The sequence below is a fragment of the Cibotium barometz genome, chromosome 11 (assembly GCF_041138505.1).
Source record: "Cibotium barometz isolate CiBa-2024 chromosome 11, ASM4113850v1, whole genome shotgun sequence".
Classification (NCBI taxonomy): domain Eukaryota; kingdom Viridiplantae; phylum Streptophyta; class Polypodiopsida; order Cyatheales; family Cibotiaceae; genus Cibotium; species Cibotium barometz.
In genome coordinates, this window is record NC_141056.1 from 48,404,153 (window position 1) to 48,420,203 (window position 16,051).

The 16,051-nt window shown below is 37.0% G+C and overlaps 1 protein-coding gene across 1 annotated transcript in view; it reads left to right on the top strand.

Annotated features, from left to right (window-relative positions):
* LOC147634266 (acetyltransferase At1g77540-like) overlaps window positions 1–561 on the top strand; it is a 69,417-nt gene extending 68,856 nt beyond the window's left edge. Inside the window, exon 2 of the mRNA XM_086805390.1 lies at window positions 219–561. Coding sequence (XP_086661516.1) covers window positions 219–290 — 72 coding nt within the window. The 3' untranslated portion in view covers window positions 291–561. The remainder of the gene's footprint in view (window positions 1–218) is intronic.
* Window positions 562–16,051: the final 15,490 nt, after the last annotated feature.

Below are 16,051 nucleotides of genomic sequence, written 5' to 3' on the forward strand. Positions count from 1 at the left end.
GCACAAGTATATGAGAAAAGATGGAAGGGCGCTCTTTGTTTGTTTGTTTTTTTTTTTTTTTGGGAGAGAAGTATACCTTTAGTTACAGACATCAGCCACCGCACAAGTGCAGGCTGGGACAGGTTCCCAGCCTGGTAGCAATCACCAGGCTACACCACATGGGTACCTCTCTGTTTTTTAACATATTAAATTTTCATTTTATTTTTACTTTGGCACAGGAGATTTTTCTTCCTCGCAACCCAACGTGGAAGGATGCCATTTTTACAAGTGGTAAAAAGTCTGCATTATGAGGTTGGCATTGTTCAAATCTTGCTTAGCTTGCCAGTCTTCTATCAAATGTGTCGCAAATCAAAGGTTTAGTGTGACTTATGTCCATAAAAGTGCAGTTAAGGGGATGCTGTTGTAAATTATCATTGGCTATGCATATTGGAGGTTATCTATTTTTGTTTTTGTTTTTCGAGCCGGCAGAGATGGAAGTTATCTATTGAGTTATTAAAATGTTTTGTAACAAGAATTAATAGCCTAAGTGTTTCATACATGAGCTAGAACTTTTGATTCAAAGCGTTCTTGATTTCCTTGTTTGTAAGTCCACTTTTTAATGCATTATGCATATTCTCTCCGTCAACAAGGAGTTGCAAGTACATGATGTGTTTGGGTAGATTCCATATTTGATGTCTCTTAGTTTCTCTTTATTCCTTAAAGTAATATAAATATAATTATAAAAACTAAAATTAAACTATTTCTCTTTCTCTCATGTTAGGGTTATGAAAGCCAAAGGTTTCCCAAGCTTTATTGTGTGTGAAGAGTAGTGGAGTAATCTTTCTCTTGTAGTTATCAAGCTCCTATGTGGGGGTGTTGTCATAGCATATGTTTATGTTTTTGTGTGTGTGTGTGTGTGTGTGTGTGTGTGTGTGAGAGAGAGAGAGAGAGAGAGAGAGAGAGAGAGAGGATTTCTAGTTTCGATCAATTGATCAATTCACACCTTTATATCCCTTGGAGCTTGGCCATTTCACACTAGTAGCTACATGCATTGCATTCACACTCACACTTTTTTTTGTCAACATTTAAACTTTCTTTAGGTGTCTTGCCTCAAGCTCTTGATTTTTACCACCCAGTGATGCCTTGAAAACTTTGAGATGAGTCCTTGTCCTTGAACCACTTGTTTGTGATTTAATCAATTTTTTTTTGTGGCCTTGTTTGACATATTTTTGCTAGATAACAATAGTTTTTGAGTTCATGAGGGGTAGAAATTGAGAGTGATTGGAGCGTATTGGAAGCTATGTAATTAAGCCCACAATATGTAGAATGAAACAAGTTACAAAGCAATTTCATAAAATTCAAAAGTTTGTTTATTATAATCATAAATTTGTTACATAAAGATATCTTTATTTATCTTCCTTTAGTAGATTCACTTAATCACACCTAGCATGTCTTATTATTCTTCAATCATACTTGTGATTCCCATGGCTTATGCCATTCAAGTGAACTTGTAATAACTTTTTCTTGATCAAAAGATCCATAAGATTGTATGAAATTAGACATTATGGTGCACATATAAACATGTGAGCTTTTACTTGTATCCTAAAGTAGAGCACTCATTGAAGATAGCCAAAATTATGGATATTTGATCACAAAAAATGAATTTTGATTTCCATCGACGTGCACTTGAAAAGGAAACTTTGATTTTGAAAGGGAGCTATTGAGGTGGAGGTTGTATATACAAGGGTATACATGAAATGGAGGTAGATGAGGAATGATGGATGAGGGGACATGCTAAGGGTCTATATTTCTATTGGGTTAAGGACAAAGTGATCCAACCAACCACGAAGAAATTTGGCTTCGAGACTCCTCAAAACTTGTGTTTATATACAAATTAAAAAGGAAAAAGTTTGCTAAAATTTATCATGTGCATCAAATTTTAAGGATAAAAATTCAAGACTTAAATATGTTGACACTTGTGTGAAAAAGATGCTAGTTTTAACATTCGAACGAAGTTGTTCACCCAAAAAAGCATGGATGACTAAATCTTATAAACTTGACCATTTTATTCTTATTAAAAGACCTAGATTGTACATTAATTCTTTTTCTATGAAATATATCTAAGATGCCTTGCCATGAGCATAATTCCTCCCAAAATAGTTTTATAAACCGGATGTTTATTTGATCTTTAAATTTTCATGATTTCTTAAAATATTGATGTGTATATGTATGTATGATGTGTGCATCTCTCTCTCTCTCTCTATATATATATATATATGTATATATAGGTTACACCAACCCCAAAGACTTATCTTTAATGCACACTTATCCACCTATAAGAGGTGGTTCACACACATACAAACTAACACTCATAGGGAGTGTTCACACGTACATAGACTCATTTGGACCACGCCTTGATTGAGTTGCAGGATGATTCATGTGTTAATGGCATGGGTTTATTACCCATGGGTTGGCATAATTTAGATTATTATGTATGTGTGTACATACATACATGTGTGTGGGCGCATTCGTGCGCCATTAAAACATATTTATTCTACTTGAATTAAGACGTATGATGTCAGATATATACTTGATCTCTACTCATGTATTTTTTTCTTTTAATAATGCAAATTAATTAAAAAAATCTATCATGCCTTATGATTAATACACAACCGCTAGCAAGTAAAATCCTTAATACATAGAAATAGGTTCTTACGCACACTCATAGAGTAATCTAGGCAAGATATTTGCTTAAATTTTTTCTTTTAAAAAAATGAGTACCTCATGATGCTATGTTTTTCACACGATTGGAAAAAGTATATATTAATCCCGTTAAATGCTAAATTTGAGTCAATGACATTGATTGAGTCAACAACAATTTGTCATCTAGGTAGTTATCCAAGGGATAGTTGGAAGGTTTACTTCATAAATATGGTTCATGGGACAATAATTATTTGCAACTTCTTGTTGATAGGAAAGAATACCTCAAGTGGACTACCATTATTATACACAACTATAGAGTAAATCTTGGTATTGAATAAGGTTAATGTTTGTTGAAGTGTCTAGGCTAACACTTGTTGCTCAAGGAGAGACCTGAAGGAGATAGTAATTTACTAGCACAGGTTAAAGAGCTAGTTGAGATTCAATTAAGGTCAAGCTAATAAAATTATTCAAATGACGAAACTCATCTTATATTAACCAAAGTGTACACGACTAAATTGTTATTTTGAAGGCGACAATTTTAATATTGTATTATCGATAGAATACAAAGTACAAAATGTAATTGTAATCTTGGATTGTGGCGTTGATGTTAGCATAATCACCAAGCATACCTAGGGAAAACCATCCTTGGATAAAATGAGTTTAAAGCTAAACCAATGGGATACCATAGGTATCGAGAGAATACATTAAAAGCCAATTTTCTTATAGAAAAAACACATCCCATGAGTAGAGATGTGCTAGTTAAAGAGTCTTAGACCAGAGCTAGATCTACAATGGTTAATATTTATCACTTGATCCCAAAGAAGAAATTTGCACACCTGTATGTTGGATGCATTTCTTAGCGATATTCGACACCCTCCCAACTGCTATTAAAACTTATTTTATAGATTAAAATCCCAACCCATTTAACATTGTGTGTGTTGTCCCACAAAAAGACTTGACACCTCAACACATACTTAACTTATTAGGGTTTGAGATACAAGGTACCTTGAATGTACTTTATGTATATTGAATAAATCAAAGTTTACTGGGGGCATGTCACTCTTTACGTGAGAGGTTATTGGCACATTGAAGAAGATGTTGCAGATTGAAGAAGAGGTTATGGGAGCATTTCACTCTTTCCGTGAGAGAGATTGACACGTTGGGGGGAGCTCTTGTGACAAGGTGATCTAGCCCTACTTAGGCTCCTTGAGCACAAGGTTTAGGGACATTGACACACTAGGGAGTTCTTGGGATGAGGTGCTCTAGCTCTACTTAGGCTCCTTGAGGACAAGGTTTGGGGAGCCACACTTGGGTGCTACTTTCATATAAGCTTTGAGCTTCTATAAAATGTTTGACCTTGAATCTTTGGAGCTACTTGATCTTATTATTATCTGGCCTTTCTTGGTTGTCCATGGGGGCTTATTGTGGGAGAGGGCATGTGGCCTACTTGGGAAGTTAAAAGAAGAGTTTATAATATCATGGTGGAGAAGCATTATCATTACACTCACAAGGGAGCTATAATGTTCTTGTATTATTTAGCAAGATGAGTTTTCATGGCTCCTTGCTTACCGAGCTTTCTACCAAGGATGTTGTATTGTTTAGCAAGTTGATTTTATTGGAAACCAACAAGAGTTTTCATGATTCCCACGATGTATCATGGTACCTCACCACCATGATAGTAGCTTATGTGCACAACGAGCCCCTCTTGGACAAGGGCTACAAGCACCCTTGGAGGCACACACATCCACATGGGCTTTGCGGAGGCTTTGGCATACTAAGGCAGGTCCCCATTGTACTTAACGAGCCCTCCAATCTTCCACAAAAGACAAGCTCGGGGGAGTTAAAGATAGAAGGGGTCCCTTTGGACTATATATATACCCTTTTATCTTCCGCATTGCGTTTGCATGTGGCATTACTTGTGGCATCCCTTTTCCCATCTTGCAATCCTCGTTACCCACCATGTGATTTGCACCTCTCCAACACCCCCTCTAATTGAGCCAGGTAAAATGGCCCGAGATCATGAATCGGGGCTATGATACCATCTTGGAAACCAAGAGTTGCCACGTCACCCATAATATGTCATGATACCACACCATAAATGACATAGACTGATGCCAACATACGTGCCTTGCATGCCCGTCTCTTCTACGAGGGACTACTAGCATCCATGGAGGCACACACATTTGCATGGGCTTGTGGAGGCTCTTGCATGCTACCTTAGCAGGTCTCCCCACTCTATCTAACTAGTCTTGGAGTCTTCGACAAAAAGATAAGCTTGGGGGAGTTGACGATAGCAGGGATCCCTTTGGACTATATATATACCCTTTCGTCTTCTACACTACCTATCATGATTTTTATATAACTTGAAGTATTAATCCCTCACAACAATGTACCAATAGAACTAACCTTTAACTTAAAACAAATTGACAAGATCAAGCATAACATAAAGATAGAAATCAAAGTAGACACACCATCAAAAGCATTGGGTTGAATCTCCTGCTCTGCACATGGCTCCTCCCTCCTTACAAGAGTATTTTAATCATGTATTGGTGAAAATAGCCCAAGGAGCCATTAATAGTGTACATTTTCAAAACTAGACTTGTATATGCAAAAATAGATGGACTAACCATAAACCTTAGTACAGCTAATAAAGCAATATGTGAACCCAAAAAAATGGCTAGTTCATATGTACAATGCTAGCACATGTATGCAAAATATTGGGCACACAACCGTAGTCCAAAATAATCAAAATTATGGTATGAACCACTCAAAATAGATAATCAATAAATAGAGCCATATGACACATGCATATACCATAAATGTCGGGAGATTAACTTGACCGTGCATGGATCATCATCCATGGAGACACACTTTAACTGTGCACTAGCATCGATGGGAGAGAGACACTACAACCATGCGAATACTTGCAACTCGTACAACTACTCACATAATAAACAATAATGTTAGTTGTGACACCATACAGCAAGTCAGTACCAATCACGTATATACTATCCATGCAGAATATGTGAAAATAACCCTTGTGTGGAGTCACCCATGTACCTTAGTAGGTAGTACAATGGTGTCACAAGCATCCCAGATCGACCCCATAAAGGTATGAAGCTAATATCCCTCTTGCTCGAATTGGCAATTGTCCTTAGTTTTACATATTTGGTTGTATGAATGGATGAGATCTGGGTAACTACTATGAAGTAATCGCTCAAGTATATACATATGGAATCTCCTCTTGGATGGTTCCTAAAGGTCAAAAGGTACTTGGTGTAAGTGTTGCCAATGTGTGTAATAGTGTGTTGGTGATTCATAATTGCATTAGGTACTAGATGTTCTTCATCATCAAAGAGTTAGGATGCCTCTTCATAAACATAATGAGTAGGGGTTGGTCCTCTAAATGCCTGTTGAGAAGCTAATTTGAAAAGAATTGTGAATTCTCCAATGAGAAGGTAAGTCTAGCCTATTTGCTGATTTTAAATGGTCCATAAAATCTAGGGGTTGATTTCACAACAAGGTTTCTTTTAAAACTCTTAAACCTTCTTTTCTTAATTCTCAACAAAACAAAATCACCAACATGAAAAGTCCTCTTTTTACGCTTTTTGTTTGCTTGTTTTGTGTATTTTTCTTGTTCATGGATGCTTTGAAAGCCTCTAGTGAACTCATTTGCAACCCCTATAGTATGGGAAAGTTGAGTGATAGGAGCGGGAAGAGTTTTACCATAAATGATTTCAAAAGGGGCTTTCTTTGTGGGGCAGAATGAGTAGTGTTGTTATATGCAAACTGCATTCTGTAAATATACTTATCCCATTGCTTTTGGATGAAAAGAAACGTAGGCTCTAAGTAAGTCTAAAATGGTACTATTTCTGACTTCTATTTGGCCCTTAGACTCAGGAATGAAAGGCAGTTGTGATCCAACTTAGTGCCTAGGTTACTAAAAACTGCAGTCCAAAAATCACTACAAAACTTTGAATCTCTGTCACACAGAGACAATGACTTTTGGTAAACCATGATGTACAAAAATATTTCTCAAAGGGATGAAGTATGCTTGCTTTGCTAAAGCGGTCAACTATGGTCCAAATCATGTCATTTTGACTAGCTTGTTTAGGAAAACCAATGATGACATCGATACAAATTTGTTCCCATGGTTCATGAGTGTTAGGTAAAGGCATAAGTAAGCCTTGGGTTTTACCTTTATAGCTTTTTATCTTTTGACATGTCATGTATTGAGAGACAAATTTAGCTATATTGTATGCCAATAAAAATCTCAGGCAATAGTATGAAATGCAGAGGATACTCCTCGCTGTCCTACACAAGGGGGTTGGTATAATTCTTTCATCACAAATTGCCGGTGAGGCTTTGTGATGCATAACCTCTTCTGAAAGAAAAGGTAATCATCATGATGTGAATAATCTGCATGCAAAATCCAACCACTATCTCTCATTCTACTCCACGTAGAAGAGAAATCTAAATCTTGGTCATAAGTATCTATCATAGTCTCAAAAGATAAACTTTTCATAGTTAAGATATTATTTATGCTAGGCCTTTTGCTCATAGCATTTTCTACCACAATTTCTTTACCAGGTTGGTCATAAGTATCTCTCATAGTCTTAAAAGATAAACTTGCCCCAGCAGGCAGCTGAGATATTATTTATGGTTGGCCTTCTACTCAGAGCTACCACATTTTCTTTACTAGGTTGGTATTGAAGTATGGGTTGGAAACTCTAAATAAATGCTACCCCTTTAATATGCCTATCTGAGATCAAGGGTTGCGTAAGAAAATGCTTTATGCTCTATTGATCAGTTTTAATGATAAAATCTGATCCCATAAGGTAGTGTTTCCATATTTTAAGAGTATGTCAACAATAATCGTTAATTCCTTTTCATTGGTGTTATTCTTAGTCCTTGTAGATTTCAATTTTCTACTTTCATAAGCTATCAAATGATTATCTTGAGTAAGTAATGCACATATTTCTTGTCCACTGCAAAACGACTGCAAAGAATGGTTGAGTAAAATCTGGTAGTTGTTACACGTGTAAGAGCTTCTTTCAAAGCTTGAAAAGAGTTTTCTTGTTTTTCACTCCATTGAAAGTTTTTAGCTTTCTTTAGGAGTTCTATCAAGTACTATGCTTTGTAAGCAAAATTCCTTATTAATCTTCTAGTAGCTACATAATGCTAGAAATGATTGTAATTCATGAATGTCTTTAGGTCTAGGCTAGGCGATTATGTTTTCTATCTTCTTTGGGTCCAAAACAAATTCCTTTAGCTAAAACTATGTGACCGAGGTACTCAATCTCTGATTGAAAAAAACTACTCCTCTCATGATTGAGATCGTGTACATTTTTCTTTAGAAGATTGAATAATGTCTCAAGGTGTTTCTTATGTTCTTCTATCTTCAATGAAAACTAAAATGTCATCAAAGAAAACAACCATAAAGTTTTGATGTTTGAGGAAGATACGGTTCATCATACATCTAAATGCCATTGGAGCATTGGTGAGTCCAAAGGGCATCACTATAAAAACTCATACTGTGTAGGGAAGAAGTTTTTTATACATTTGGATGATGTGCCATGCAATCTAATGCCTTCAATGATGTGGTTTGATGGAGAAAACAAGGTTGGCATCCATGCTCTGGAGGAACATGTTCACTTTGGCTCGAAGAGTAGTCTTGAGTCTTACTATAAACTTCCTCTTTTGGTTCTTTTCAGACACCTTTTCTAGGGCTTGCAATTGGATAAGGGTTTACCAAAATTTATCTAAATACATGTGAACTGTCTCCTTCTCCAATTGTTGAAGATTATCCCACTAGTGCCTAGCCCTAGTCGTATACTATGGTGGTAAGAAATTCTATTTATTGAGCTTTTGAAATGACTTCCAAGTTTTGGGTCTATGATGGCCCTTCTTAGTAACATTCCACCATAATGTTGCATAATCAATTAAATGATTTCATGCACGTTTGATACTTCTCTCCTGAGAAATAATCATCAAGTTGGCTCAGTCAAGACAGTATAGTGAGTGCATCCTTTTTCCCATCAAAATTCTGAAATTGAAAAGCTTTTTGGCTAATACATGATTCCTTTCTAGAAGTTTAAGCTTTAAGGGTAGTCACTATAGCTCTCTGAATTTGATCTACTCCGCTTTCTATGGTTTAAGTAGTTTTCTAGCTTCCTTATCATCTCCTCTTTCTATGGCTATTCGGGTTTAAAGTGCTAGGAGTTGTTCTTGAATAGAAGGGGGTTGAGAATTTGTGGCCATCATGGAAGATATGTAGATAGTATTGCCATATATATAGGCAGTGATGTGTGTGAACACACTTAGGACTGCCGGGACACTTTTTTCCTCTTTAGGAGGTTTTTTCCCTCGGCTTGTATATATACCCATCATTCTAGGGCTAACTTATCTTTTGTACATTGACACAATCTAATACATTGTGTGTTGTGTGCATTCTTGCTTCTTTTTCTCCAAGCTTGGTGTGCTTTCCTGCAACCCTAATTCTAACAATTGGTATCAGAGCAGGCATCGGCTCCTAGGGCTACGCCGCCAGCACCCTCCGACTCACGTTCTCCGATTAAGGTCGTTTCGGGCTCCGTTTTTGCATTGCAAGTTCTGCACAGGTGTTTTCGTCATTTTCTATAGAAATTTTGACAGTGCAGTTTTCTGCAAAACAGGCATACGTATTCTATTGTGGACCATGCTAAACAGCACGAGTTGTTCTCTGTTTAGTCTTTGCTTCATTACAGGTAGCTTTTGCATCAGTTTCAGTTAGTGGCCATGGCTGATAACAGCAATGATATATTTCGTATGTTGTCTGCTGATGTGGAGACAGCAACTACCCACTTTGGGCATACATGATGCAGCATATTTTAGCTGCAAAAGGAGTGTGGAACATTGTGCAGGGTATGGATGTACGTCCAAGTTCTGTGGATGTAGGATTTGTTGAGGATGTTGCAGGTTCTAGCACCTCTACTGTTGCTGTTGTTTTACCCACTACTGAACAAGCTCGTTGGGATGGTAAAGATGCGCAGGCTCATACCTTGATTGCATTTTCTGTCAAACGTAACATCACCCCACATATTCGTTCAGCTAAAACAGCAAAACAGGCTTGGGATATTCTAGCTGGTTTGTATGCAGGTCGCAACGAGGCAAAAATATCTTACCTGCGTAAAGAGCTAGAATCAAAGATTATGCAGGAAGATGATGACATGAATGTTTTTCTTGCTGAGATTAAAGATCTCAAGGAACAGTTGATTTCTGCAGGTGAGATTATTCCTGATCATTCTCTTGTGCAGACTGTTCTTGATGCTTTACCTGAGTCATATCAGACTTTTGCTTCCACGTGGAGACTTGTTACTAAGAACAGACCTGATGTTGTCAAGTATGATACTTTAGTCCAACAAGCTCTTGCAAAAAGAAGTGCAGTCCAGGCAAAACAGGACTAGGCAGCGTGCAGTTGATCAAGCATTTATTGTTGCCCAACAGAGAAGAAGTGGTAAGGCAGCCCCTTCCACTGTTTCTTCTCCTATTAGTAGGTCTGCAACTTCTTCTCCTTCCACAGGTAGTAACAATAGGTCTGAGAAGGCTCTTGATAAAGGCAAGAAAAAAATGAGGTGTAACTATTGTAAGGCAACTGATCATGTCATTAAGAATTGCCCTAAGCTAAAGGCTAAAGAGGCAAAGAAGAAAGAGTCAAATGCAGCCACAATAGCGGATGCTTCTACAAATGCAGATTCTGCAAATGTTGTGCAGGATACAGAATGGGCGTTTAGCGTGTATTGCCAGTATGATCCATCTGTACATGATGCATGTTTGGCAGTTTCTGTTGACTCTCATGTATGGTATTTTGACAGTGGTGCTACAAAGCACATTACCTCGCATCGTGATATGTTCACTTGTCTTGAGGCTGTCCCTAATGAGAATACTGTCACATGTGCCAATAATGCTTCTTACCCAGTGAAGGGCATTGGTAAAATTATGCTTGCTCTGCTGTGCAAATGGCAACGCTTTCACACTTTCAGATGCTTTGTATGTGCCAGGGATAAAGAAGAATCTATTGTCTGTCTCTGCGCTTGCTAGACTTGGACTTGTAGTCAAATTTGTGGATGACAGATGTACTGTTCATGATTTGACTTATGGTGATACGATTATTGTATCTGGCACCTTGTTGCTCAATTCTTATGACAAGTGTGTGGAAGATTCAGCAAATGCAGTTTCTGATGAAAAGGCAATTTCAGATGCAAAACTATGGCATGCTCGTTTTGGTCATCTGAACTTTGCTAGTTTGCTGCATTTGCAGAAATTTGATATGGTCGCTTCATCGCCCCCTCTTGAGGCACCATTAAAACATGTTTGTGAAGGCTGTATTTTGGGCAAAATGCAGCGTTTTGCGTTTCCAAAGGATGGTTTTATGCGAGCCACTCGCAAATTGCAACTTGTACATAGTGATGTATGTGGGCCTATGCAAACTCTGTCATTTGGTAAACACTTGTACTTCGTGACTTTCATTGATGATTACTCAAGGCATGCATGGGTATATCCACTGAAGGCAAAGTCCGAAGTGTTTTTGTGCTTCAAACAGTTTATGCTTATGGTTGAAAATGTATCCAATTGTACTGTGGGCACCCTCCGTTCTGATCGAGGGGGGGAGTACATTTCTAAAGACTTTGATGCATTTCTGGCTAGTCGTGGGATAAAACACCAATGTACAGTGCCGTATATCCCTCAGCAAAATGGTGTTGCTGAGTTTGACAAATGTTGTCACATGTGCCAATCCTTTTCTTCTTTTGGATGGGCCACCAATTAGCAACTCAAGCCATTAATATTGTTATGGCCCATTCCGGTCACTCCTAGAAACACATTCACAAGAGTTTACCTTCGCGATCTATAATTGTTTGGGGATCTTCCCGATGGTGGTTGAGCATGAGCACACCACTTCAAGAGCTCTAGACCTCCGTGGGTAGTAGTTTCTGTCGTTATCTCTCCAGTGTCACACTGCTCGTCTCGCCTTTCACCTCAAATCACTTAAACACACTCACTAGCATGCATTAGAGAAGGTAATTCCTAGTTTTTCATCGTGTGAAAAACTTGGAGTTTTACAATGTGATTATCTCACGATTTTTAACGGTGTGATTATCGAACGATTTTTCACGGTGTGATTATCTCTGAGTTTTTCAAGACATGATTAACTCGTAATTTTCTTAAGTTTTTCATGACATATCTTAGAGTTTTTCTTTCACGGCGTGATCAACTTTCTAGAGAGATAAAATCATGCTTAAATTCTAGAGAGAGATTTTTTGAGTGGTTTTTGAATCTGTTTTACGTGGAGGGGGTGGTTTTGAATTTTAAATTAGTGTATAGATAAGACTTTTCCAAAAAGGAAAGTGGGAGGCACAAAAGTCAACAATTTATGACACCCTTTTACACCCCTCTTATACATATCATAAATGATACCCAAATGCAGATGCTATCCAACCCTCTAGGCATCTTCTCACAAAATGCACATTAGCCACTAATAAAGTGTGAAAAAAATAGTGATTAATCTAAGATTAATCTTTTTACTTATTTTTCTCCTTTAGGAATGATTAACAGGCTCTAACTAATCACCAATTACTAATTAATTCACACAATTGAGTGCATCATTAGATTAAGCATTGAATTGCTAAATCATGGGACAATATTGTCTAATGTGTAAATCAATAAATAATTAAAGATTAATCAAGCTACTAATTTTAAGCTGATTTCTTATTCAAAAGAGAAATTTCTTAATTTTATATTTTTAGGTTAGTTTGGTGCATTTATTACATCAAAATGCACTCTATGTACCCCCTAATCATTTACTCCAAGCTTACGTTATCCCAAAAACTATTAAAATATCTAACTTTTTGAGTTTTTGCACTCTTTATCTTCACTAGTCACTCCAGTAATATAAAAAACTAGTCTAATTAATGTTTTTAGTGCAAGTTAAGATCTTTTAATGGTTTTTTTAAAACTAATGATGATTAAACTAACTAAAATGATACTAACACTCTAATCTACTCAAATGCAACAAAAAAGTTCATTGAAAATGCAAAAGTTTGCATCTAAACTCTATGTTAAAAATACAAAAGAGAGTTGAACATTCACTAGAATATTTCCTAATACATAATGTGATACAAATGATGCATTCTAGGCATAGATTAACCTATATAGATACAAATGATGCATTCTAGGCATAGATTAACCTTTATAGATGCTAAATGAACCATTAAAACCAAATACATAATGTGATGCATTCTAGGCATAGATTAACCTATATAGATACTAAATAAACCATTAAAACCAATCTAAACACAACAACAAATCAAGCTAAAATCACTTTCTTTTCGAAACATAAAAGAAAGAAAAAAGAGGCTAAAATCTCCATCAAACCAACTCTTTTTTGTGGAAAACCACTAGTAAAGAGTGGGCAACAGGTTGTGTAGATCTAGAGAAAAAAACTAAAAAACAATAGAAAAGGTGAAGGGATTATTCCTCCGCAACACCACCTTCATGACCTACAACTTGAAAAAAATGCAGGGAAGAGGGTGAGCCTGAGCTCCTTGCAAGCAAATTCACACACACAAGAGTAAACAAGCACACAAGAGAGATAGATGGCTTAATTTTCTTTTATTCTCTTCTCTTCTCTACAACCATAAACTAAAGAGATAAGTGTATATACTATAAGGTAAAGCACTCTCTTACTATAACATACAATGGTCAGTCCATAGTGTGAACCCAACTACATGAGCTGACACTATAACTATACCATAACTCTAATGCACCAAGCGGCTATCCCACATCTTGTAAAACACTAGCAGCGTACCGCCCATAATCTCACCAACCATGGCAATGTCATAAGTGTGGAAGCTATAATCCTAGCATGTCACCAATATCCACACTAGTTGAGCTCGATATCTCAACACTTCTCCTCGAGCTCAATTCCATACCCTACACTCCAAGTAATCTCCTGAACATGTAGTTTTTCTTTATACCGAATGCCTTTATGAAGATGTCAGCCACCTAATCCTCTATAATCATAGACTAAGTATGATAGATTGGATTACTAGCCAGTTGTATACTACTCATGTTGTCACAATAAATGACAATGGCTCTATCCACATGCTCACCCATATTACCAAGTAGCTTTTAAAACCAAGCCACCTCACAAGCTGCCATAGCAACACCCAACCAGGTTTTTTGTAATATTAGAAACATGAAGTATATCTACCAGGTGCTTCAGTTTTCCATCTTGCATAGACAATAACACTTTACCAGCATGTGCAATTTTATACGTAGTATCATTATATATTTTCATATAGGTGTATTAATACCTTACCTCATATAGTTATGAAAATACATGTCATAGTGACTTCCTATATGCTATAGATGTTACTAATAATTTAGCTTATCTTAAAAAAAGCTAGCTTAAGTACTAGTAGTTTAAGTAGTAAATACATGGATAAAGGGAATCATTACTAAGAGCAAATTATAAATGAAGTTCTCAAAGAAATAATAATAAAACGGATCTCTCTAATGACATAAATGTAACCAATGGGTTGAGTAGATAACTTTAGAGTGAGAAAAATGAGATTAGTGCTTGTGTGTAACCAACCAAGGTAACAAGGGAAATGTGTGTGTGTTTTGCTTAAACCAACCCCATCACTAGAAAATAGATTTAGAAAAACTAACTAAAGATACACTAAAAACAGTAAAGAAAAGACATAAAGACATCAAAGACATCATGAAAACTTGACATCATTTTTATTACAAATAGTAAAAAAGACATCATGAATATCAGCTGCTTAACCAAACAAGCTGATTGTTACTTGTTGCCATGATCGAACAACAAGAAGGTATATTAGTATCATACCTCATATAGTTGTGAGAGTACCTGTCAAAGTGACTTCCCTCATGTTATAGATGTTACAGATAATTTAACAATACTAAGGGGCAAAACTCTACTTTTTATACGTCTGAAACAAATACTACATTGTGTCAAATCAAATTCAAGCTACAAGTCTTGAATGGAGCTAGAATGAAGCAACAAAAACTTACAAGTCTTGAATGGAGCTAGAATGAAGCAACAAAAACTTGCAATTAAATTTACTTGCAGACAACCCATATGCCATTTCAAGATGAAAGGTAAACTTAAGACAATTTTGAGGATCAACGAGTAATCTCTTATGAATACAGAAGTCTTTACTAAAGACTAAGACTAGATTCAAGTCAATGGAAGTATCCAAAACAGGAAACTATGTCTTACGCAATGTAGTGTAGCATATCCTTTGAAAAACCTTGGGGCTTTCTTTTGCTTAATGTAAGCATCTTGCTACCCAAAATATACGTAAGAGAAAGAGCTAGTAAAGCAAGACATAAGGCAAAGAAAAACTAAGAATAAGCCAGACACATATTCTCATGGAATGGTATCTTCAATGATAACATCATGGTGGCCATGGAGAAGAGATTTACTTAACAAACAAGGGCCCCTTAAAGACAATCACACGCCTCTTTTATTAAAAAAAGAAGGAAATCTTGTGAAAATTTTGTAGTTTAGAATAAGCACACAAGCTATCCATGACAAATGGGCATCATTCTTGGCTTTTGTGTGTGTGGGTGGGTGTGTGTGTGTTGGGGGGGGGGGAGGTGGAGATGGAGATGATGCTGAGCAAAGCTCTAACTATGTCAAGGTGGAGATGGAGATGATGCTAAGCAAAGCTCTAACTATGTCAAGGCCAAAGGAGAAGAATCTGAGTGGCACTATTAAGCTATGAGGTGAGGATGGCTATGGCGATGGTAAAGCCATGATTGTTATCATCATCATTATTGTCAATCAGCTCTAACTATGTCAAGGCCAAAGGAGAAGAATCTGATGTGGCACTATTAAGCTATGAGGATGGCTATGGCGATGGTAAAGCCATGATTGTTATCATCATCATTGTTGTCAATCACCATCACTAGCAGAAGTGGCCATGGTCAAGTTGACACCAAAACAAGGAAAGTCGAGATCCTCATGGCTGCCATAGATTCCAACAACTATATGCCTCTGCTCTGTACACAGGAAAATGGGATGCATCTTTTGATTGTATGCTGACATCTACTCCTGGGCACATAGGGTGTGAGCCTCCACCACAAACGAAGTCTAAAGCTTTTTCTACCCTATTGGCCATCTCCTGCCTGCACACTTCTAGTTATGAAGTGTTCATTTCCCCCGTAGTTCTTTCCCATGCATTGCTTTCAGATACTTAGCAAGTTCTTGGAGAGCAATGGAAGTCCTCCTCTAAGAGATCTTGCAAAAAGGCTTAGGTGTATTGCACGACTTGTCATGCTTGAAGATGTAGATGTTCCCAAT